The 24890-nt window shown below is 47.1% G+C and overlaps 1 protein-coding gene across 3 annotated transcripts in view; it reads left to right on the top strand.

Annotated features, from left to right (window-relative positions):
• prdm2b (PR domain containing 2, with ZNF domain b) overlaps window positions 1–24890 on the top strand; it is a 57339-nt gene that overhangs the window by 4111 nt on the left and 28338 nt on the right. For 2 of the 3 annotated variants that reach the window (XM_069184038.1, XM_069184039.1), the window contains exons 2-6: window positions 8796–8871; window positions 11689–11806; window positions 13509–13612; window positions 15366–15518; window positions 21340–21466. In XM_069184038.1, coding sequence (XP_069040139.1) covers window positions 8863–8871; window positions 11689–11806; window positions 13509–13612; window positions 15366–15518; window positions 21340–21466 — 511 coding nt within the window. In that variant the 5' untranslated portion in view covers window positions 8796–8862. Of the gene's footprint in view, window positions 1–8795; window positions 8872–11688; window positions 11807–13508; window positions 13613–15365; window positions 15519–21339; window positions 21467–21525; window positions 21820–24890 lie in introns of those variants that run through there. The other variant, XM_015336855.2, reaches the window with a different exon arrangement.

Here is a 24890-nt window from a genome sequence, read left to right as displayed (position 1 = left end):
TCCCTGTGCACGTTGCTTGCTGGGACAGGCTCCAGCTCCCTCATGGCCCTGAATTGGATGAAGTGGTTAGAAAGTGGGTGGATGGTTTGATGAACTGGTAGAGATCTCCCAAACAAAGTGAGGTCTATAGGTTTCAACAGGTTTATAGGTTTAAGGTTTTAAGAACCTGAGAATGTTGGAAGTAAGAGAAAGTTATTACACCCCTTGTGCTTGGATACTTGCTAAGTAGCTTATTGATCTGAGAGTCTCATCCCTTGAACAGAATCAGCTTCAGCAATGTGACAGCTTGTTACAGACACCCGCCTCTCTTTGTGAAAAGACGGATCTCCTGTTCTCATCCCTAAATGCACTTCCTTGTAATTTCCAGTTGTCCCCTTCTGGTCTGGTTTCATGGAGTAGGTTCCAGTCACACCCAGATGACCAGATGGTGCCATGGGGAAAAAACAGCAGTCATGTTGCACAGCACCCTGGTCCGCGAAAGTCGGAATAGATGCCTGATTGAATTGCATCTGTTCATTTCCAGTAGTAGTGCATACTGTGTCACGACGGGCCCCTTTTCTTATGCTAGTTCCAGGATGAACTGCTGTGGCCCCGCAGTCTCCGTGCCCCGAGACACCCAGTCAGGGGCCCAGATTTGCGCTATAGAGGAAGACGGAGAGAGAGCAGTGGAGAAGGAGCTCCAGTCTTGTGTTATTGCGACGTGCCTGTGGCTGTGCCACAGATGGAGGGCAGCCTGCAGCATGACCTCTGGGCTCTGCCAGTCTGCTAGCCTGGCAGGCTGAGCGCTGCCATGCAAAGCCACACCAGTGCACTCTGGGGCGTCTTCAATCAATCAATCAATCAATCAAGGTTTATTAATTGATTGATTGCTTGCCCTGATCCTCTGTGAAGGGGGGCTGCCGCTGTGAAGCTGGGTGGGATTACTCAGCTGGTGTTTTGGCTGTTGGCACATTTGTTTCAACTCGATGCAGGTAGGCAGCTGGAACAAGCGAAACCACGCTTTCGTTTTCTCTCTCTTTCCTTCCTCCTGCGCGGACCAGCTGGCAGCGCAGAGAGCTGCAGGGGCCCTCCTCTCAGGCCCCCTGGCGCCCCCCCGCGGTGTGGAGCTGTTCTGTGAAGAGCCCTCCCGGATCTCTGCTCCGATACTTCGATCCAGCGAGATCCTGTTTGATCAAACGCATCACACCTTTGTTTTCCGAAATGGCAGCATTGTCCTCCAAACCCACTCTTTGAATTCGAATTCACTCTTTGAATTGCTAGTCCAAGAAATAATTACACATCCACCCCCCCCCATTCTTTCATTTCCTAACTCCTTTCTCCAGTTCAGGGACACAGGCAGGCCCAGCGCCTATCCCAAAGGATGGGACACCAGTCCCTCACAGGGCTGATTTCCCCAAAAAACAATTAATCAACAAGAATGTCTTCTGACTGTAGGAGAACACGGAAGCACCTGGAGGAAAAACAAAGAAACTGGGGAAGAACATGCAAATTGAACTCAGGGCTGCAGTGCTGCGAGACACCAATGCTAACCACTGCATCACTGTGCGCCCCTAAATATTAATAATAATGATAATCATAAGAGCTAAAGAGCATCGGCACAAGCTCTGTTGCAGACTTGGCCAATTTCCTTGTGGTCAGCTGTATGGCTTCGGGCTTTCGGCCGAACTCCAGAACGCCGGAGGGCTTGTCTGAGCTCTCAGCAGGCCAGCAGGTCTGTTTGGCCAGGGCTGAAAGCAGGTTTTCTAAATGTGGGCACCGGCCAAGCCTGCAAAGTGTTCAGTGTTCTGGGGGAGTCTCTTGTTGGAGAGAAAAAAAATCTTAAGGTTTTTTTTAAAACAAAATCGGTTGTTTGCATTTTTATTATATTATCCGTGGCATTTTGCAAACAGATAAATGGAGGTATATGTTGCTTGTGCTTTGGACCTGACCAGGTTCTTTCGCCCAAGAGCTGAGTGGTACCTCAGCCCTTGTGAAACTGTAAGAGTCAGTTTACAAAGCCAAGACGCCATGTGACCTCTTACTGTATGTCAAGGACAAGGTGAAATAGACTGTGCTGTGTTTATGCTAATCTGTGATAATGAAGGCACATAACTAAGTGATGCACAACGATAGCTGGCTTGATTCAAACATGAGAGAAAGGTGTAGGAGACTGAAGGTGATTTTTGAGGGGAGTCCCCTGATAATCCCCTTTTAAAGCCAGAGGTTGTAAAATTCTACTGTATTCATCCTGTGGTTTTTGTACAATGCTATGTGATAAAAAAATATTTTCGTGCATGTCTTGTGGATATTGAGGGTATTTAAGTTGCTAGTTCTAGAGCAGATAGGAGGTGAATACAGCAAGGTGTTGGTTTGACTCAAAGTGAAAGCAGGATGTTTGAGTGTTGTGAAAGGAGTATGCAAGACATCATCTCTCCCTGTTCTGTTGCACGCTTCCTGATTCCGAGCTCTGAGACCTTTGCAGGGATGATTGGTGGCTAACGATGATTGTGAAGCAGTAAGCAGTAGAACTGCTGCCCAGCAGCTTTATCCATTTCTGGTTTTGCAAAGACAGTTGAGTTAATTGGGTAAAAGCGTATTTTTGTGAAACAGGAAATAGGAAACCTATGACATTGTAGTATATGGAGAGAGCATCAGGGCCATCAAAACTTGTGCGTGGTTGGCTTTTAGGTTCTTCTTGGAGTTGGCGTCGAAGTATTGTCTGTTAGCGCAATGGTTTGATAACGCGAAATCTGTTTCCTGTGAAAATGTCGACGGGTTTGATAGCTAATCTCTGCCACTTAGCCTGCTCAGCGGTTATTACCTCATCAGCAGAAAATCACTTTGGTTTGCCAGTGACAGACATAAGACAAATGGAGGTGTGGTAGTCTAAAATAATGTGGGGTTACCGATATCCATAGGATCCTGTTAGCTCAAACAGCTGTGTCACACAGAGGGGTGGAGATCGTATTTGGGGCAGCCACTAGGCTCGCCTGTGTAGCACACCGCAATTTCCCAGGGGGTTTCTGGGATTGTTCTCTCGCCTGCTTCCTCGGGTCGAAATGTATTTTTTTGCCACTGTATTTCGAAGTTCTTTAACCTGGACGTGGCCTGCACTGTTACTGCACAGCTCTTGGGTTCTGGGTTAGATTTCACCCTGGGAAGCCTTCTGTGTGGAGTTCGCATGTTCTCCCTGTGTTCGTATGGTTTTCTTGCAGGTGGTCCTGTGTCTGCCTTGAAGTGCTGTACTCGCTGATGATGTTGGCTACTTTTCTGTAGATGGGGTTCTGCTTGTTACCAGTGCATTGCATTGACTGTATCTCTGGTACTTTCAAAACATCAAGTGACACATACTGTATGAAGTATATCTGAAACTGGACTAAGAAACAGACCCCACAGCCTAGCTTTCCTGGGCAGGTGTCTTGCTTGCTGTGTTACTTGAGGGAATGTTTTGGTTACTCAGTCATAGGCTGTGAAACTTGCATGCATCCAAGATTATCGATGGTAGGTTAATTTGGGTTGATTTTCGTTTTATTCTATTGATGATCTGCCGGAGTTGTGATTTTAATCTTTACTTTCCAAAGAGTCGCAACCATTTAACTGTCTGCCTATGGGCCTGGGTGACGTGCGTCTCGCTGGTTCTTGTTTTTGTGCAAGAACACTGGTGGGATTGGCTGGGTTCCTTGGAACTGCTTTCTTAGTAGGTCTGCAGGCACACCTCTCTGCCAGCACACAGCAGCACTTTCTGGCACCCACAGTGCCCTGGAGCCACTCCCAGCGGGGGGACGGACTACGCTACAGACAGGAGCCCTGAATTCAAGAAATTGTATATGGCTATTAAAGTGATTTTATCTTATTAAAAAAAAGAAGGGGCTGGAGTGGTGGCTCTGTGGCTAAGGATCTGCGCCTGTGGCTGGAAGGTTGCTGGTTCATATCCTGCGGCCGGCAGAGGAATCCTACTCCGTTGGGCCCCTGAGCAAGACCCCTAACCCCAGCTGCTCCAGGGGTGCTGTATAAATGGCTGACCCTGCGCTCTGACCCCCAGCTTCTCTCTCCTTGTCTGTGTGTCTCATGGAGAGCAAGTTGGGGAATGCGAAAAGACAGATTCCTAATGTAAGAAACTGTATCTAGCCAATAAAGTGATCTGATCCTATCTTATTCATGCCATGTGTCACACAGACAGACAGAAGGACTGTGCTTTGTCATAAAGCGGACAGAGAGAGGGCGGTAGCTTTTAGCTCGTTGCAGGAGGTCTTTGAGCTTGTCTGCTGAAGATGGCTGATCGCTGTGGCGCCTGACTTGGGCCCCGTACCCTGGAAAGATCTGGCTTGTCCGTCACTACGTACGCATGGGGGTTTCACCACTTCAGCTTGGCCCGTTTTGAGATTATGCCAGTTCCATGTCTGTGCTGGAACTCTTGCTATCAGACAGTGTTTTGTTGCTCCTGTAGTGTCCGGTGGTGCGCACACACACACACAGACACACAAGCTTGCGCGAGCATGCGCGCGTCCTCCAAGAGATCAGAGAGCGCCAGTCTGATTCCTCAGTTTCTCCCAGGTGTCCTGAAGGTAACGAGGTGGAATTGCCTGGCAGGCAAAGCTGGTGCAGTCCAGTCCTGCAGGTGCCCGTCCAGCCACCGGAGACGTGGCTGTGCAGAAGCCGGGGGTCTCCTGCCGTCCTCTCGGATGCTGATGGACACCTCGGCTGTCCTGCTGGCCCACAGCCTGTCCTCCGGGGGCCCTGCCTGCTGAGGCTTACCGTATCGCTGACTGGGAGGACAGGTGCTCAGGCGTGCTGCAGGAATCAACTGGCCCATGGCAAAACACCCGGCACAAACGGAGACCGACACAAACACAGCCTTGTGTGGCTGCCTGAGCTCTTGCATCTTGCGGGTCTGGATAATCATTCCGAAAACATGCGGGGTTGACACTACCCCTGCTGGGGGTCTGAGTGCTGTTTTCTATCTGTGCTTGAAGTGCTTCACCTCAAAATCCGGGCTGAAACTGCTAACTGCTAACGGTAAACACAGAAAGATTTCTTAATTGATATAGCTTATAATTAAACAATGCACAAATATAAAACTAGTTTACTATAAAGCACAAAGATACATTTTCAATAGCTAATTTTTGTTGAAAGCTTGCATTTTTATCGTTTGTACCAGTGTTGTATATTCTTAAAACCAAGTAACGTACTGTATGTGGAATGAACAGAGAAACTCTCATTCTAGCTGCATGGTTGTACTAAAGAATCACTGCTTAATGAAATGGAGCAGCTGTAATGAACCTGTGAGAAAAAATAACTGTCCATGGCTTTTCAATAGTTGGACAAATACAGACTAAGGCATTTTTAAAAACAGTACTTGCTCTCATCGATATACCTTTTCATGAAAGATGTTGTTCCCAGTCACTTATTATTACCATTGATTTAAAGGGAATTTGAAGGAGCAGCTGTGTCCCTGGAGCCGGGCTGGAGAAAGTGCGTGGGATTCACCAGGAATGTGATTAAATATACTGGGAATCCTGTTTGAAATCCAACGGAAGTCCGTGTCTAACAGAGCCCAGACAGTGGCCCAGACAGAGATCTCATCAGAGCATTCTTGAACTGTTCACCTTAATCCAGCTGCTGGGTGGCCAGAGTTGTGGGGGAGCATGGCACTGAGATCGGGGGGGGGCATGACATCAAGACATAGGGGTCCCTGATAGCTGTATGGGGTGTGGCACTGATGTATGGGGTGTGGTCAGAGGTGTGGGGGCGTGGCACTGAGCTCTCGGAGTGTGACGTTGAGGCTGGGGGGGGGGGCGTGGCACTGATGTATGGGGTGTGGTCAGAGGTGTGGGGGCGTGGCACTGAGCTCTCGGAGTGTGACGTTGAGGCTGGGGGGCGTGGCACTGATGTATGGGGTGTGGTCAGAGGTGTGGGGGCGTGGCACTGAGCTCTCGGAGTGTGACGTTGAGGCTGGGGGGCGTGGCACTGATGTGTGGGGTGTGGTCAGAGGTGTGGGGGCGTGGCACTGAGCTCTCGGAGTGTGGCGTTGAGGCTGGGGGGGCGTGGCACTGATGTATGGGGTGTGGTCAGAGGTGTGGGGGCGTGGCACAGAACAGCAGGCACAGGGTTTAAAGGTGATCTGCTATATGACTGAGCTCATGGCGCTGCCTGCCAAGAGAGACCAACTTCTGGGGGGCAGCTACTTAAATCTGAAATGTGCCCTCTAGTAACATCACATTATTGCATACGTTTTTTTACATTGCGGCTATTGATCGATTTTTTTTCCTTGTATTAGGAGTCGACAATGAGAAAGTAGAAGCATCCTGAATGCACATTTTAAGATCTGACAGGGCTTGTACTTTAACCATGAGCGCAGATGAGCACAGAACTGGAATCCTAGGTATTTGTCTTTGGGCAGATATTCTTGCTCTGACAGTTTAAAGACAAGTTTTGCAAGATTTTGAATCATAGAGCTCACATTTATGCATGTCTAATAACTTCTATCTTTTATAGACTCTCTGGGCTTTTGCAAGAATTTATAGTGAGACTGAGTTTTATTTTATTGGCAGAAATTCTCTGCTACCTTTAACACTTTGCAGGAACTTCTAGGCCTTTGTTTGCTTTCCAGAAATTCCTGACCAAAAGGAAAATGATCAGACTTTTAATTAAACTGCTTGATAGCTCTATCTGTCAGTTGTAGAGTTTCTAAGCCCTTGTATCTTATTGTATTCAGTGAACGTGTAAAATAAAAGCACACTTTGTAACCCTTGAAATGGCTGACACTAAGATTTTTTGTTCCAAATGCCCTGTGAATGACCCAATTGACCTACTTTTTTTCTTTCGTTTCAGTTAACATGTTCCAGGTCACAGCTTACTGCTTATACAGTATTAAGCCCACAGAACTTGCAGAACAGCACTTGATGCTGTGAAGATTAAACAATTTCAGCTAACTAAAGAAAATGTTTATGAAGGTTTTTCATTTTGTACTAAAACGTAGCACCCGCAACACAAAGGAGCAGATGTTTATGCTGTAGTCTTAAAAGGCATCATCATTTAAGGCTGTTACTTTTTACTGTTGGTGTTGTCCTGTTATGAGACTTTAAAGTGGACTGGGAATACCTATTAGCTTTTCCCAACTGCTGAAGCCCTTCCCTAAATCACCTTTGCCCATTCAGGCTGGAAGCAACACCGTGACATACAGGAGTGATGAACAGTAAACTTGTAAAAACCCCAAAACTCCCAGACAAGGCGATAACCTCCTGCCCAATCAATGCTATTGAACCCTGGCAGCATTTGGTTAGATATTGGCCCCCACTTGGAGAGAGGTGGTTACAGTCAGCTTAACATAAAGCCTAGTCTTGACCCAGTCATGTCTAGACTCTAGGGCTCAACCTGTGCGACCAGCACAAGTGGCTTTACTGGTTGGGCCACTGGGCAGGTAGTCATGGTGCAAGCCCAGTTTCCAAAGCAGAGACCCACGCAAATCCCGACACCCAAAGACAATGATTGGCACACCCTGTGTGTTCTTTCCAGCTTTGGGCAGGTTGAGCTGGGTTGTGGGGACAAGAGCTTGGCTCTTGGTCTGTGTTCCTAAGTGGAGGTGTAGAAGTCGGCTCCTTGTGCTGTTTCCGGCGCTCTTTCCCAGCGATCAGCGCTGGTGGCTTATGGGGCAGCCCTGCCTGCAGTGTTGAGAGCCGCTGGTCATCCTGATAATACTGTAGGCTCTAGTGCATGCGCCTCGCCCCTCTTCAAGGCACAGAAACAGCTCTTCTCTCAGCTCCGCGTGTCATAGTACAGTACAGGTGAGTGGTGAGGTGATTTCTGAAGAGAATTCAATCCTGCTTCAGTGGGTAGCCAGTTGAGAGCTGCAGATTTAATATGGATATCAATAATATCCTTATGAATGCTTTATGGATGAATTAATTAACGCTGGTTTTACTTTGCATTTAAATCAATCCATCTGTGGCCACTGGATCAAGAGGGAAGGTCTTACTGTTTCATAATTTGTAGTGAGTCTCAGGGAATGACAGTATCGGAGCCCAGTTCTGTGTTGCCAGCCACTTCCTTCTCTCTTTCCCCGACTGTGTGACTAACTAGGTACACCTCTCTGGTTGATGTTGATGCCCATGACCTACTTGTGCTTGCTGATAAGAAGAAGACGTTAGATCCGAAAGCGACTGCGTTTCTGCAGGCGGAGTCTCACCATGTGAAAAGTGTTTGACCTGTTTTGCTGGTGTGGGAGGCCAGCACTGAGTTAGGGGACAGAACTGCACCTGAGGGCAGAGCCTGGAGTGATTTGAGGATGTGCTCATTGGTGTAGCTGAGCCTATCTTGCCTTGATCTGGTCAAACATAAATGGTATTATATCCATAGACGACAAGGTCTTTTCCTAAAATGTGCTACTATTAATATATATTCAAATTTCAGGAATTTCTTTCCTTTATTTTAATTCTATATGGATCCACCTCTGGGATAAAGGGGATTTTGCTCCAGCTGCGGGACTTGCCGGCAGATTGTGGTCTCTGGACTTACGGAGATGGGGGGGGGAAGGTTTCTCACTTCTGACGGAGTCTGGTGGGGATCTGGGCCGCTGTGTCCTAAAGCCCAGCAGAGGGCAGATCAGGAAGTGAGAACGTGCTCGTCCGAGATCGAGGCATGGAGCTGAAGACGAGAGGGGGCCCCGGGCTTATGAACAGGAAGTGGGCACAGCGGAAGGCTCGACTTGTCACCCGGACTGTGCTGCTGCACGCTGGTCACGCCTGAGTACAAGCCAGGATTTTCCTGCTGATATCTTTTTGCAAAGAGGAGTGACCCATGTTTCTGTGTCTCTCCAGAGCCCATGTGAGCGCAGGCATGATGCTGCCCTGACCGTGCGTCCCCAGAGCTCAGCGGTGACGTCCCATGGAGCAGGTGAGCTGCAGAGGACGGTGACCGGAGGGCATCATGGCCCCTCTTGTCCACAGCCGCTTTTAAGACATGACGGATTTAAACTTACATGCCGAATCTCACGTTTAATATACCCGTATTTCACCTCTGATCTTCTGACTATCTGTTTCTCTCTTTTTCTACATGATCCGCTGCTGCGTTAGTGTGTTGGTGGCTAAGAATCCTTACCTGTGCCTTCCAACATAATTATCGATTCCTGATTATTGCTGTGTGGGAGCAATCGCAAACAGCAAAACGTATAATTTGGTGGTTAAAGTTCTGTTGTTTTGCTTCACAAGTGGGGCACTGCCTGAAGGGAAGGGGCATTAGAGATCAAGTCGTAACTGACTGTGCTTGGAGGACAGCATTGTGATTCCCCCTGTACACTTCCTGGGAGGTACAGTAGCTCTGAGAAATCTTGAGAGAAGCAGTGGGGCTTAAGGTGGGTAATTTAAGCCCAAACATGTGAAGAAACAGCATTCTTTTCCAGCACTGTGTGGGTAAAAAAGACACAAACTGATTTATGTGGGGAAAGGAATTGCTGCTGGAAAAGGTGTTAGTGGGGCCAGCAGGGGGCACTCACCCTGTAGTTTGTGTGGGTCCTAATGCTCCTGTATAGTGACGGGGACACTATACTGTAAACAGGCACCGTCCTTCAGATGAGACGTAAAACCGAGGTCCTGGCTCTCTGTGGTCATTAAAAATCCCAGGGCGTTTCTCAAAAAGAATTGGCCCTTACCAGTCGTGGCCTCCTAATAATCCCCATCTCTGAACTGGCTTCATCACTCTGCTCTCCTCCCCACTGATAGCTGGTGTGTGGTGAGCGTTCTGGCGCACTATGGCTGCCGTCGCATCATCCAGGTGGGGCTGCACATTGGTGGTGGTGGAGGGGAGTCCCCATTACCTGTAAAGCGCTTTGAGTGGAGTGTCCAGAAAAGCGCTATATAAGCATAAGCAATTATTATTTTTATTATTATTGTCCACATGTGCAAGTTTGACCTTTTAGGTTATGTGTGTTGGTTTAAATCTGCTTCCATTCATCAATCAGTTTTCTAACCACGTTACCCAATTGAAGGTCATGGGAGACCTGGGGCCCATCCTGGAGAGCAACAAGTGAAAGGTGGGGTACACCCTGGACAGGGGAGGCACAGATCCAGACACACACTCACACCAGGGCCAGTTTTCCCAGGAACCTATTTACCTACCAGGATGTCTTTAAACTGCGGGGGGAAACAGTGCACTCAGCAGAAGCACATGTGAACACAGGGAGAACATCCAGAAGATGTGGTCCCACAGTGTGAGCTATGGGAAAACATTATTCACAGGCTCGGCGATCATTTGTTTTCTTCACTCTTGCTAAAACCATCTTGAATTGTCAATAATTCTCAACACCCTCTCCCTAAAGGGGAACGACAATGATATTTTCCTATTTTGGGATTAGAAAGAATCAGTATGGACGAGGGCATTTCAAACCACGATGAAAGAAAAATGTACACAGTAACTTGTAAAACCTCCAAAATAACTAGACTACTGTAGATGAAATTTCCAGGCATGAGCAGCGCCATATTCTGCGATTCAGGACGAGGCAACAAAACTTCTGGGGACCTGCGCAGCTTTATGACATTGTTAACAAGCAGGCTTGTGAAAATATCTATTTTAACCCAATAGAAATATGGTTCTCGATTTCGAGACAAATACTACTTGTTAACTCTGCAGGCAGATCACGTTGGAACAATTCTGCGGTGAAAGGTCTCCTGCACAACCCGTTTTTATATGCTCGTACATTGACCATACATTAATCATCACAGTGACTAGTGAGCAGGAAGGGCCTCATCACGTTGCAGTTTGTGGGAAATTGAATGCTAGTTTGCGACAACGTGGTGACTTACACTACTTTCACAAAGTTCAGGATTTTGTGCTTAATTCGAAATTTGTATTTTTTTTTTCCTATACAGTCAGTGAATTTATTTAATAACCGGTCTGAGAAACTGGGACTGCTGTTCCCCTTTAATGCCCCACTGTAATGGGCAAACCTGCTTTCTTCAAGTAGGCCAATAGGAAGTGTTTTCATATTTACTCTTAAGATGCCCAATTTGACATTAGAAAGAGATGGCCTGGCCGGGCACAGGGATCGTCTCCTAGAAATGCTTCTCAGTACAGTACAGTACTGAATGCTTGTAGCTAAATTGTGTGACTTTCAGCCTTGGACAATGAGCTTGCTGAGCTCTGGAAGAGGGGTACAGAGCCTCCTGTTATCTGAATGCAGGACTGGAGAGGACCTTTAACTCTTAGAAGTATTGTCTGTCTTCTGCAGGCCACTGTGAAACCTGCTAATGCAGTGCAAGACTGTGCTTGGAGCAGAATAATAATCCTCCAACTTTCCCGTTTCTGCATCGCAAAGAGCTATCCGGGATATACTTTTATTGTCGGTGTGAGTCTTTAGGATTGAAACCAGCTTTCTCCAGTAGGCCCCATGTTTCACTTTTGTGAGAGCGTACAGTACAACAGAACTGGCATGACAGCTCGGCTGTTAAATACGAGGAAACTCAGGCTCAACGGCTTTCACATTGCTAGGTGAATTAAAAGAGGATTAGTATTTCCACAGATGGACGTTTTCTTTTTCGTAGGTGAAAAATGAACACCAGAAACTGTTCTTTATCGCGTGTGTAGTGTGTTACTGCCAGGGCTGTGTAGGGAGAGGAGCCACGTGTCAGGTGAACAGCCTGTCTGCGGACAGAGGCAGCCGTGTGAGTGACCCTGCGGCGTCCACCTCTCTGAGCAGCGGTTCTGTCTCCCGTTCAGAAAGCGGCGGTACCGGCGGGGCCCGTGGAGACCCCCGACACGGTGCCCCCTCATGTGTGGAGAGGCCTGCCTGAGGACCTGCGGCTGCGGCAGTCTGCGGTCAACCAGAGTCGAGTGGGTGAGTGACACCGGCGTGGGGGGGGGTGGGCGTTCAAGATCCCCGCTCAGAGTGAGACCCGTGGAGAAGAGTGTACGGGGTGCGCTTCCTGCTCAGAGTGACGCAGCCGGGCAGAGCGCTGACACTGTGCTTCGAGCGCAGGAGAAGCTCCTAGTGTCTTCACAGAAAAGCAGGAAGGGTCCAGATCTGGCATCCGCTTGCCTGGTGGGGTCTGATCGCAATAAGGGGAAAAAAAACTGACAGTAATTAATGCCGAGACCTCACAGGTTTTAGTTTCAAGCTTGCAGGAGGTTCCTGATCGTAAGAAACTTTGAAGAGATTGCAATCCGCAGCTGTACTCTGAGAGAACTCTGCCTTTACGCTTTACAGACACCTGTCACAGTCTGAGAGCTGTTTTCCTACTGGATTCTCCCCATTTCCTGGTCTCTCAAATTTGGAAGCCACCCGAGTCACCCTGTTCATCTCTGGTTTTAAAAATAAGTTATTGCTGCTTAGTGTTTCTCCTTCGTCTGATATAACAGACCACACTCCACCAGTTGTCCAGCTGGATTCCACATTTGTTCACGGTACTAGGAAAAAACCAACAGGAGATTGGTTTACCCCACCAGGCCCAACAGGGCTTGAGTTTTCATTCACACCTTTTACCAGGATCTTAGAAGAGCTGAAAAACAAAAACGTGCAGTAAAACTCGGTAGGAGTTTGGGCCGTTTATCTCAGATATGCTGTGTGATGCTGTCTGAGGCATTGCGATTGCTCTTGCAAGGTGGCCTGAGACCATCCATCCCTCTGTAAGTGTCCCTCTGTGGAGGTGAAGTGATGTGGGAGGAAAGCCAAGGCAGTGGCTTTGTGTGCAGAATCCAAGACCTCTCTCAGTGATGCTTTGCTTTCTGTTGCCCTTGATGGTTGGGATCAGGCGTGAGGTGTGGCGACTCTCTGTACAGCATGCTGCTGTGGGTCTTACTCTTGTGAGTCCCCAGTTTTACAGAAAAGGACGCAGAATCATGCTGCACAGACCCGACTGTGCAAATCCTGAATATACTGATGTTTTTTTCTTCAATACGCAAGTGCTATTGCACCCATAATGCGACTGTACAAATTCTCTGTTGGAGTACTATAAAGTGAGTAAGTTGAATGTTTTTGTCCTACATAACAAGACAAGTGCTTTGCAGTGCCTCTAAAAATGCCTTTAACAGTGATCTGGTCTACATGCTTAACCGCTACAGCAAAAACAGAGTTTCCTACATAGTAAAGCATCACTAAGCATGTTTTGTCCAACTTGAAACCTTTTTGTTATAAACATTTTACTGGGTGGGACCTCAGTTAACATTTTTTATCCCCTTATAGGCGTTTCCAACCCTCTTTTGAAAGGTATTTGGTCACTGATCTCTTCCATGCTGGCTGCCCAGTGACTTTGACAGGGAAACTAGAGCCCTCTACCGTGATACAGAGCAGTTTCACCTGCTGCTTCTGGTAGCTAACTGGGTTGTGTCACCAGGTTTATTAGAAGTGCAACAACAGGATTATTCCCTTTTGTAGCCCCCGCTATCAAGTGGCCATCATCAACCGTAAAGATAATAATATCTCGAGGTTTGTTTGTGTGAAAGATGTTGTGGTTTGATTTCTGCATGTTTGGTGTCTGTCTGCGGTGAACAGATGCTTTCTAGGCTTCTGTGCTCGACTCTGACTCTGTCTGTCTCTGCAGGTGTGTGGGCCTCCAAGCCCATCCCCAAAGGCAAAAAGTTTGGGCCTTTTGTTGGGGAGCGAAAGAAGAGGTCCCAGGTGACCAGTAACGTGTACATGTGGGAGGTAAGCAGCTCGCCGATCTCGGGCCCAGTCCAGAACCGGGCTTCTGCTGTGTTTTGGGAACCCAACTAAGAAGCCTAACACAGATAATAACAGGCAATTTCAGTCCTCAAGTCCTGTAGTCCTGGAGGCTATAGTATCCAGTCGGCAGCCGGTTAAGACCTTCAACAGTCTGAGTAGTTGGTGTCCAGAGGAGTTCAAGCAAGTCTTGAGGTGGATTGAAAAATGGACGATGTTTGTTGCATTCATTTTTCAAACAAGAAATATTTTGAAAGGAAAACCACTGTGGCTCATTAAACATTTTGTTGGCAATTCATAAAGCAGATTGTGAAGCATTATTATTTCTGGCGTAGCTGTTGGATTTGTAATGTTTTATAACAAGATCCTTAGTATCAGGGCAGTTTCTCAGTGAGCTCTGCACAGACCCGTGGCACCTGGGGCTAAACCCTCACCCGGTACTGGCCCAGTTAGGGCTTCATGGTGAACCCAGAGTGGTTTGGCCGTACTGACAGTTATACTAACACTTCTGGTGTGTTTGTGCTCCTAAAATAGTACTGTCATCTAGATTGCACATAGAAACTCAGCCTTCAAGTGACGTAGTAGATACTGTGCAGTTATGCCTATCATTACAGTTAACACATCAAAATAAAAAGGCTCAGTGTCAAGGTAAGTGCAAAATGTGTATTTGAGAGTAAAAAAGTCGTAATTTAAAAATATAGTTTTGAGTTGGACCTTTTCATGTATAATTGTTGAATAGTAATATAATACTGTATCAGGTTGGCCAAAGCTGAGCTAAGCTCTTAAAGTGACTAATCGGTTTCTTTTCGTTTTTGGGGTCACCATACAGGAAGTAAAACACGCTGAAATGCCAGAGCAGGTGCGCCTCACAGCTTGCGTTGCCAAGGGTAACAGGACAGGAAGTCAGGAACTAACTGAAAATGTTTTCCTGTGCCATGTCACCAAATAAAGATTCAATTTTCAGGGTTAGAGTGTTTGGTTTGAATAACTGCAATATTTTGCGGAGAAACTTCGAGCAACGCTTGTTTCTCCAAGAGCAACATGGGGAGAATTTTCAAATTTTGTGTGTGTTGAACAAAGGTCTATTGTTTTATAATAATAAAAATATATAGGTTGGTAGCTAGCCAATAAATACTTAAGCCAGAACCATTTCATTGATGGGTAGAAGGGTAGAAGGTTCCATGAGGCCATTTTGGGGAATTCAGTTGTGACCAACGCTATATTGTTCACAACAGAAATGGCTGTGAGGCACTCTATTTACAGCTCGCATTATCATACAATGACATGTTTACGTCCCCATGAATATTTTGCCATGGTGTTTTTGCCTTCTTACTGGAGTTTTACCACATGCTGTTGTAGTTTCCTTTGGTATCAATGTGCTGTATTACACTAGACTGATTAACTACTGTAATAATCAGCATAAAAACACTACAGTAGTTCAGGTGGGCAGCTGCGTCAGCATGTGTAGGCTGCAAAGGAACAAGTAATAGGTTTATTCCATGCTGAAAAGAGAAGAAAGAAAACACAACGTTTCAGCCGTGGAGCCTTCTTCAGTCTTCTTTCATCTGACACTGTGTCAGATGCGAGGCTGTAGGGGACCACAGCAAAACTGTGGTAAAACCACAGTGAATGTTCAAAAACGCCATGCAGATGTCCTGACGGCGGCCATGAAGTGTTCCTTGTGAATGGGGTGGTCCCGCTGCTGCCTGCCCTCACCTCAGTCTCTGTGGGTTTGCAGGTGTACTTCCCGGCCTGGGGCTGGATGTGTGTGGACGCCACTGACCCCCTGAGAGGCAACTGGCTGCGGTATGTGAACTGGGCGCGTTCGGGCCACGAGCAGAACCTCTTCCCCCTGGAGATCAACAGGGCCATTTACTACAAAGTGTTGAAGGTAGACCTTCAGTGTTGACCCGCCATGATGACGGCCCCCCTCCCTCCTCCCCCCCCCTCCCCTCACCCCCTCCCACACACAGCAGTCTTCAGAGCTGCGCTGACAGACACAGGCCCTCTTCAGCGCTGTGTCAGTGTCCTTCAGTTCGTAACAACACCGGCCTTTGGAAAGGGATACTGAACGTTGGATCATAAAGTCTTACACTGACCTCTCCGTCTGTTTACCAATATCGATATCCAGTGTGACTGGTGTCCCATCCAGGGTGTGGTCCTGCCTTGTGTCCCGCGATGGACTGGTGTCCGGTCCAGGGTGTGGTCCTGTCTTGTGTCCGGTCCAGGGTGTAGTCCTGCCTTGTGTCCCGCGATGGACTGGTGTCCTGTCCAGGGTGTGGTCCTGCCTTGTGTCCCGTGCTGGACTGGTGTCCTGTCCAAGGTGTGGTCCTGCCTTGTGTCCCGTGAGGGACTGGTGTCCTGTCCAGGGTGTGGTCCTGCCTTGTGTCCCGTGATGGACTGGTGTCCTGTCCAGGGTGTGGTCCTGCCTTGTGTCCCGTGATGGACTGGTGTCCTGTCTTGTCTTTTGCCCCATAGTTATGAAATATCCTGATAATGGATGGGTGAATGGCCTTAGAATTTTGTTCTTTTCAAATATTGGCAGTTATTCTGTTCTAAATGATAATTTATAAATTATTATTCTATGTATTTTATTATAAATCCCCATTTTATAATTACAGATTGTCAGAAAATTGTCTGGCATTAAATATTATAATGCCATTTTATAATTTATACTATAAATTTTATATAGTTGGTGATTGAATTAAAAGTAATAGTTTTCAGCTAAACCTAGTTTGTGCTTGTATTTCCATTGTTTAATCTACAGTACAGAGGAGCACCAAATGAGAAAAATGCAACTTAAAATTGCAACTCACAAATATATTTTCAGCATGCTGGGGTTTAGAATGTTTGTGCTCTGTGTTGTGTAACTACAATCATGTAAAATTGAATGACGACCATTCCTAGTTAAAACAGATTTTGGCATTTCAAAATTCTGCTTTGAATTATCACAAAATTTAGTGGATTTGTCATGTGTAAAAATATTTTGAGAAATTATTGGCCTCAAGTGTGCCTCAAACCATTCCTTCGTAGGACACATGAACATTCAGAATTTCATGATAGTCTTGATAAAATCAGGATGTTTTAGCACAACCCAGAAAAATGTATCTATACTGAGCCCCAGTAGATTGTTCTCGCTGTACAGTATCTATGCATTTACATATGCATTATGCTGTGATGCACTTGAATGAATTTGACTGGTACTGGTACGTGAGTTCTAAATCACCTAATTAGAATAGATTTGGTGATGCTGGCTGAGGTTATTTAAAATGCCAAATGTTAAGTTAGGTGAATTTTTTTTAAAAAGAACACAAAAAGCAACTGCAATGCTCCACTTATGCAGACAATCTCTTCATGCTGTAAGGATGTTCTGTGCTGGACAAAGTCACCTCAGAGGACTCGCAGGCACGTGTGTGAGCGCAGACGTGCGGTTGTTATGCTAATTGTTGTGCACAATGGACCAATTGATGGGGAGATCCAAGTGTGATCCGCTTGTTTAGAGGGTCTTGTCACTACATGACTCCATGTGCAGTGATTAATGGCCTGACCTGCCCTACACTGGGTCAGTCCAGGGAGGTCACATGCTGCCCTGCTTGTGGGCCCATCCCGATGTGACTCCTATAAGGGCAGGGCACATCGTCTCGCTGCTTAGGTAACAACAGCAGTCTTGCAAGATGACAGGAATGTTGAACCGAGGATGCAGAACTTGCCAGACATGAGCCCCATTGAACATGTGTGGGATGAGCTGGGATCACGTCTGGCACCTAGGACCCAGAGATCACTGAACACGCACCAGTGCCGTTCGGAGGACTGAAACTGTTGCAAAGCACTTGCCACATATATACAGCTTAGAGTGCTTCCAGCTCTGGCCACACATGCTACTAGCCTGTGACCTCCACTGTGGACCCCTAGTTGATAATAATCAGGATAATGAACTTGCCCCCAATGTATTGTAGGGGTCGGAACACCTGCTAAAGAAAAAAGATGATCAAGTTTCCTGATAACTTTGTTAATCTGTTGCAATTGGGAGTGAAAAGTTTTTTAATGCTCAGTCTGGATTTTATGTAAAATCTTTGCATGCTGAGAGCATTCACTGGCTGCATTACAGCAGTTGTTTGCTGGGCTATTTCTGTCCTCTGTGCCTCTCACCCTCTCATTGTGTCAGCAGTGTAGGAGGGCAGGACCTTGAGGTCTCATAGTGATCCAAGATAAGGCAAAGGGAGAGGCACCAGCCTCTGGGAAAAATGAGCAGGACTATATCGATAGAATTAGTTTATGATTACATACTGTACTCTTAAGCAGTTGTTGCAGAAACATGGTTTGTTCACTGTTGCTCTGATTTATACAGTAATGAGCAGAGCAACAGTCTGGTGAATGCATAGTCAGGAGTTGCTAATAAGCACAAGGTCCCCATTTTTAGAGTGCGTTGTTCAGTTTTGCTCTTCCTGTTCCAGGTAACAAATTTATGTACTTGGTATCCTCTCCCTGTCGTCGTCTTCTCTTTAAGCTCTTGGAAAAAGTTAGTTTTATTTTTCATTATTGTAAGCTCTGTGTCATGACTGTTTTAAGTGTGCTTTCTCAGAATAACACAAGACATTGCTATCATTCCCAGTTTCCCTTTTGCAGTGCAGCCTTCAGTCTGCAGGGTGGCCATACCGTTACTATACCATCAATTTAATAAATATTGGTTGTTAAAGTATACCAAATTCATTATCTATAGAAGCGTTTGTAGTGGCAGAAAAAGGCATTCAGCATCTTGTGGCTTAAATTGTGTAAGTCAGAACGTGATCCGTAGATTTTAGCTTTCCATTGCCTTTATTTAAGTCTGTATTTTCAATTAATTCTAGTAGTTCCAGGTTAAATTAAAATAGGGAAGAGCTTTTTCTGTGTCGTTGGCCTTATTTGGATCCCATGTACTGGGGCTATAGGCTGAAATGTTGACATATGTTATTAGACTAATGGTGGATTTGAGCTTTACTTGGAGACTGCTGAGCCAAGCCATTCTGTATCGTTTATGTCATTGATCAACTTGGAATCGATTCAGAATTGCATTCAGATGGAAGGACCCACTGTTGAAATCCACCCATTCATTTTCTCACTGTTTCATCCAATGCAGGGTCGCAGGGTCGCCAGAGCCTATCTTGGCAAGCAATGGGTGCAAGACAGTTTACACCCTGGGCAGGATGCCAGCCCAAATCAGGGCACGCACACACACACCAGGGCCAGTATGCCTTTGGACTAGGGGCGGAGCGGTGGCTCTGTGGCTGAGGATCTGCGCCTGTGGCCGGAAGGTTGCTGGTTCAAATCCTGCTTCCGGCAGAGGGATCCTAGCAAGGCCCTTAACCCCAACTGCTCCAGGGGCTGTGTATAAATGGCTAACCCTGTGCTCTGAACCCTAAACCAAGAAATTGTATATGGCTAATAAAGTGATCTTATCTAACTGGAGCATCGGGAGAACATACAAACTCCTCAGATTCCCTGGGTCTGGAACTGAACCCAGAGCCCCAGGACAGCAAGGGAGCAGTGCTAACCACTGCACAAAGTGCTTCCCTATTTAAGTCATATACATAAGTACTTATTCTTCCAATAATACTTTAAAAATAATATGAAATAATACAATAAATACTTCAGTACTTAAAAAAATATTTGTATTGGTCTTTAGTGTGTAGTGTTCTGCATTTTACACAATAAAGAGGCCTTGTTGTTTATTATCACATTAATTCAGAAATTCATATAGCACGGTGCTTTTCATGGCAAAGGATCGCAAAGTGCGTCACATGTAGGAGGTGACCTACTTTTCCCACCACTGATTTGCAGCCCCCACCTGGGTGACACATGGCAGCCAAAACACAGCACACAGCCGATCAGGTGCAAATGAGAGAAAATGAAACTTTCAGGGAGGCCGGATTGTACAAGTTCAGTGGGCACGAGGGCGAAACACCACCTCTCTTGCACACTGCACTGTGGGATCTTTAATGATCAGTTAGTCAGGACCCTGACTGAGCACCTCATCTGAGGGACTGCTTCAGTGACAGCACAGTGGGCATAATGGGGTCCGATTCTGGTCCGGAGGAAAGATCGCCACCTACTGGTCCACCCACACTACTTACAGCAACAAACTAGTTTTATTGCTGACTGCTGGGTTCAGAAGTGAATTTGCTGGGCAGCTAAGGGCAATTACAAAGACCTAAAAACCTTTTTCAACCTTTTAAAAATGTTTGTCTTGCCAGCAGCCATATCACCATGCAACTCATAGCTGGCAGCCCATTGAAGCTAATCAGGTGTGAGCCCCGTCAGGACCTGGATGGGAGACCTCCTGGGAAAAACTAAGGCTGCTGCTGGAAGAGGTGTTAGTAGGGCCAGTAGGGGGTGCTCACCCTGCAGTCTGTGTGGGTCCTAATGCTCCAGTATAGTGACGGGGACACTATACTGTAAAAAGATGCCGTCCTATGGATGGGACATAAAACTGAGGTCCTCTGTGGTCATTAAAAATCTCAGGGCATTTCTTGAAAAGAATAGGGGTGTGACCCCAGCATCCTTGTCAATGACCCCCTGGCCTTTACCTGTCATGGCCTCCTAATAATCCCCATCTCTGAACTGGCTTCATCACTCTGCTCTCTCCCCACCAATAGCTGATGTGTGGTGAGAGTACTGGTGCATCATCCAGGTGGGGCTGCACACTGGTGGTGGTGGAGTGGATCCCCATTACCAGTAAAGCGCTTTGACTGGAGTGTCCAGAAAAGCACTATATAAATGTAAGGAATTATTTCTTGTTAACAATGACCCTGTACGCCGATATTGGGGTGAATTCTCGGTGTCTAGTGTCCTTTCTGATCCTGTTCGTACAGCATCTGGCAAAGAAGTGAACTCCGGATCGGCTTTGTTGTGGTACAGCAAGGTCAGCCTGTAAGCACACATTACAGGTGGTGCCGTCACTTGATAAACGGCAATTAACCATTTTATTAAGATCGCGATTTTCTATTGTACCGTAGATTAAAAAAAAACGAGAAAGCCCTTATGCTGAAATATGTTTAGGATGATGATTTAGTTTCTGTATTTAGGTACGATTCTTAGGCATCTCTAGCTTTACGCAGATGACGATAATTATGCATGTGGAATGCGGATTTAATTTTAGCGTTGCATTTAGGTTAGTTGTTTGGTTCCCCTGTCCTGCGAAGCAGGGTTTGGTGACACTGGCTGCGGCGATCAGACGGCGTTTCCTTCGGCTGGCCTGGCCTGGCTCGGCCGAGCTCGGTCCTCCCTCCAGCAGAGGGAGGGATTGAAGCAGCTCGCCGTGCCTGGCGCACAAAGCCCGTCCGGGCACTGTTTCTCAGACATAACAGGGGAGGGAAAAAAAAGAGAGAGAGAGAGAAAGTAAGAGAGAAGGGTCAAAGATTGCTTCCTGTTTGTGCTTCTGGCGCTCGCTGGCTGCTTCTTCTTTTGACTATTTATCGCACCGGGGGCTGCTCCTCGCCGTCCTGGTCGCGGGGGAGGGCAGAGACGGCGAGCCAGCTTGTTCGGGTTGTTGTATTTGCTTTTCACCTCCGGTAGCCGCTGGGCGAGCTGCCAGGGGAGAGCGACTCACACACACACACCCGCCCGCCCCTGGCGCACGGCCTGGCCGCTCTCCCCCACCTCCCTCTCCGCCTGCCTGCTGCTCCAACAAGGCCGCCTGCGATTGGCGCTGACTCTCTCTCTCCTGCCCCTTGCAGCCAATCGCGCCGGGAGAAGAGCTGCTAGTGTGGTACAATGGGGAAGACAACCCCGAGATAGCAGCTGCAATAGAGGAAGAACGGGCCAGCAGTTTGAGCAGGAAAAATTCGCCCAGGGCCAAGAGAGGTAAGCCCCGATGCTCCTTGTCTTCCAGGCCCGCGGCGCCCCTCGCCGTGGCCGGGGAGCCCTCGCCCCCCGGTCCCCGCCTCCGCCTCGGTCCGGTCGCGGTCCGCTCTGGACGACCCAGCGGACGACGGCGAGAGAGACGCCGAATTAAAACGTCAGTCAGCCAGCCAGCCAGCCCGCCCGCCCCCCTCTTTTTTTTTTCTCCCTCTCCCGTGGTGTAAAGTTATTGTCCGCCGCCTTGACGGCTTCGAGGAGGCGGCGGCGGTGTCGGTGTCAGCGGCGGGCGGCGAGAGCCGGGAGTCGGGGTGACCTTTTCCAGACTCCGGCTGCCAGCTGGCCGAGCGGGGCGCCGTGTAAGGGGGACTCGGCGTCTTGTGCTGCTCCGCAGGGTCGCTGCCAGCCCTCCAGGCTGCCTTTGACTGGTTCTTCCCTTTAAACACCACTGTTTTTTGACCCGGACGGCTGGGGTTGGGGCTTCTTGAGGGTTTTATTTATTTAAATAGCCGTTCACAGTCTGGGAGTGACGTCGCGTCCCCCCGTTCCGTCGTTTTGGCCTCGGCGGCCTTCAAAACGCGCAGATTTGTGCAGACAAGTGGCAGTTTTTTTTTTTTTGCTGTAAAAGCCCGTGAACCAGCTTATGAAATTGTAAACACGAGCAAGGCCCTGTCGTTGCTCTGAGTGCGCGGTGCACAGCCTGCCGTGCTTTACCTGTGCAGGTCTTGCCGCTTTTTTCCTCCCCAGTGTTGTCTGCTCCTGGTCTTCATTACACTGACAAGTTTAGGAGGCTGTTGCATGTCAAATGTTGCCCGTTTGCAGGATTGGGGCGACATGCAAGAAGGTGAAACGTGTTTGAAAGGAAATCGTTGAAGTCTGATCAGTTACGTGCTTTTGTTTTTCGAGTGCTGATTTTAGTATCTTCCTCACCACTACCTTTTGAGCCGATGCTTAACACTATTGGGGACGATATAAAAGCTGGTGCTCGGGAAGAGTTTGCTGTTGATAGTTATAATATTTTTTACACGGAAGGCACGACATGAACCAAAGCTGAAAGTTTTCTCGTAATTTGAGCTAAAAACAGAAGGGAAAGGTTACACTTATTGGTCACTCGCCAGGCAGAAGGTATCATTTAGTAAAATGTAGAGCTGGAGTATATACACTGGTTTCAAAGGAAAGTAGAGCACTGCATTAATATTCATAACAGCCCCCGTGAAGTTATAGTGTATACAAACCAGACACACCCCTTCCAAACTGTGCAGTTTCAGTGTGTTTTTCTGGGTATGTTTACAGACCTGCAGTCTCCAGGATTAGGTTATTTGACTGGTTCTTCGGAGTCTCTCAGTGGCGGCCTGCTGTTTGTTGCTGCTCAGTTGTGGGTTTGCAGTGTCTGTTGTCTTTTGCTGCAGGGTGATGTTACTGCACCAGGTGAGTGGGTATTCTAACGCAGGGGCAGTGCTGTGAGGGTTTATGTGGTGGTTTTGGGCAGCTCTTGTGCTCCGAAGCAGTGTGTGTCCTGCCCTGTGGGCTGTGAGAGACCTTTGAGTCTCTGTGAATCACATTGTCTCGGTGTACTAGCAGTTAAAACCTGCAGTTATTGGAAGAAAGGAACAAGGGTGTTTTTTCCCCCCTCTGGAAGGACACAAAGTCCTCAGTCAGGCCACATCCATTGAGCGCTGCTCTGGAAGTTGAATATTAAACTTGATAAGAGAGAGAAATAGCTGCAGTCACTCAGATACACTTAGAAATGTCTCTGGAATACGCTTCGGAAAACGCTCATGATTATTTGTTATTTTTAAAGGCGTCACTTTTACCTTGTATACATATTTACAGCTTGTATCTTCAGTAGCTTTTCTTTAATCCCTTTATTTTACCTGCTACGTTAATGTAAACCAAGTTCTCATTAGCCACTGTGACCTAGAGCACCATTTATAGTGCAGCATTTACTGAGCAATTAGAAGGAAGTTTCTTGCTCAGGAGTATGACGGTGGTGTTCTACCTGGGATTTGAACCCGTGACCCTCTGGCCCAGAGTCTGGAGTCCTTCACAGGGCCACCTCAAGCTAATGCACTTAAATGTCTAAACTGTCATTTCCCGGAAACAAAGTGAGTCTTCATCAGAATACGATTGTTTCAGGCCCTGTGTTTATGTTGAGATGAGTGTTTTCATGTTAAAATGCTGTCATTTAGAAAACGAGCTCTAATTTTAGGTTACTTCACACTAGTCTGTTTTTAGCAGGACAGCTACAGACAGTCCCAAGTTGCAAAAGGGAGAGGCCCCGTGCTGTGAGCTTCTGATGTGGGGGGGTGGGAAAGATGCATGACATCGATTTCATGTAAAAGATTAGGTAAGGTTTCTTGTGTTGTCCTGCATGGGTCTCTTGTCTTTGTCTCCAGCGAACTCTGGGCACCATGTTAAGGTCATGGATCTTTTTTAACCAACTTGATATGCAGTTAACTAAAAGAAAAGAGTGGATTCAAGCTTGCTAGAATTAGCAGGAAAAAGAGCAGGGCTCTGCGATCATTAAACTTATCGGACCTTTGTACAACAGTTCCTCTGCTCATGTAAAACTAATTGTGTTCCACTATTCTGTCAAAGAAGAAAGATATTCAGCAGTATCCTTGCCTCTATAAGCAAGGAATGGTCTAGAAAGAGACACTTTCTAGGGAGCAGCTCTGTGTTGTTCCTTCACGTGTGGTGACAGTTGGACAGTTTCAATTGCAGCCACAGCTGGTGAGTCAGATACAGCTCAAAAACGAGCAGAAGAGCCTTTTAGATTGAGATGCATCGGGTAAATACATGATGTTGTGTATATTTATTTGGCCAAATTAATGGGTAATTTCATCACTAAACGACCACATTCGAAGGAATGTATTCTTCTTCAAGTCAAGCATGATATGTGTTTGGCATTTAGAACCCACCAGTGGTATTGTTCTGAATTTCAGAGGGAAACAGATGCAGTTACTCACTTTTCTACCTGCTGTGTAGTGGGCTGCTGGTCCATAATGGCCACCTCCTGTCACCCAGGCCCTACAGCACCTCAGTGGTGATGAAGTGGGTCCACTTCTGTAGTTAAAGCACTCTTTAGGATGACAGGAGCTACATATATAGATGCCATTTGTCATGGGGGCTCTTTTTGACAGGGTGCTCTGTGCTTTGCTTATATAAGAGCCGTTTACAGGTTGGGGCTGCGGCGTGCATGGTGGTGACAGTGGAAGGAACACAATTACACCAAAACCGACAGTTCTGGTGCAGTTAAAACCACACGGAATGAGTCTGGTGTCCTCTCTAGTTCTCCGACACCGTGCCCAAGGTAGAGCACTGCATTTACTGTGTCCCTGCAAAAGATTCAAGGCTTGCAAAGAGGTGAAGTAAAACCCAGCTATTGAAACCTTTCTGTGAGAAAGTTACACATTCTGCAGGGGATTAA

Source organism: Lepisosteus oculatus, chromosome 25 (genome assembly GCF_040954835.1).
Source record: "Lepisosteus oculatus isolate fLepOcu1 chromosome 25, fLepOcu1.hap2, whole genome shotgun sequence".
Lineage (NCBI taxonomy): Eukaryota > Metazoa > Chordata > Actinopteri > Semionotiformes > Lepisosteidae > Lepisosteus > Lepisosteus oculatus.
The sequence above is the reverse complement of the archived record's forward strand: the minus strand, read 5'-3'. Positions and strand labels throughout refer to the sequence as shown.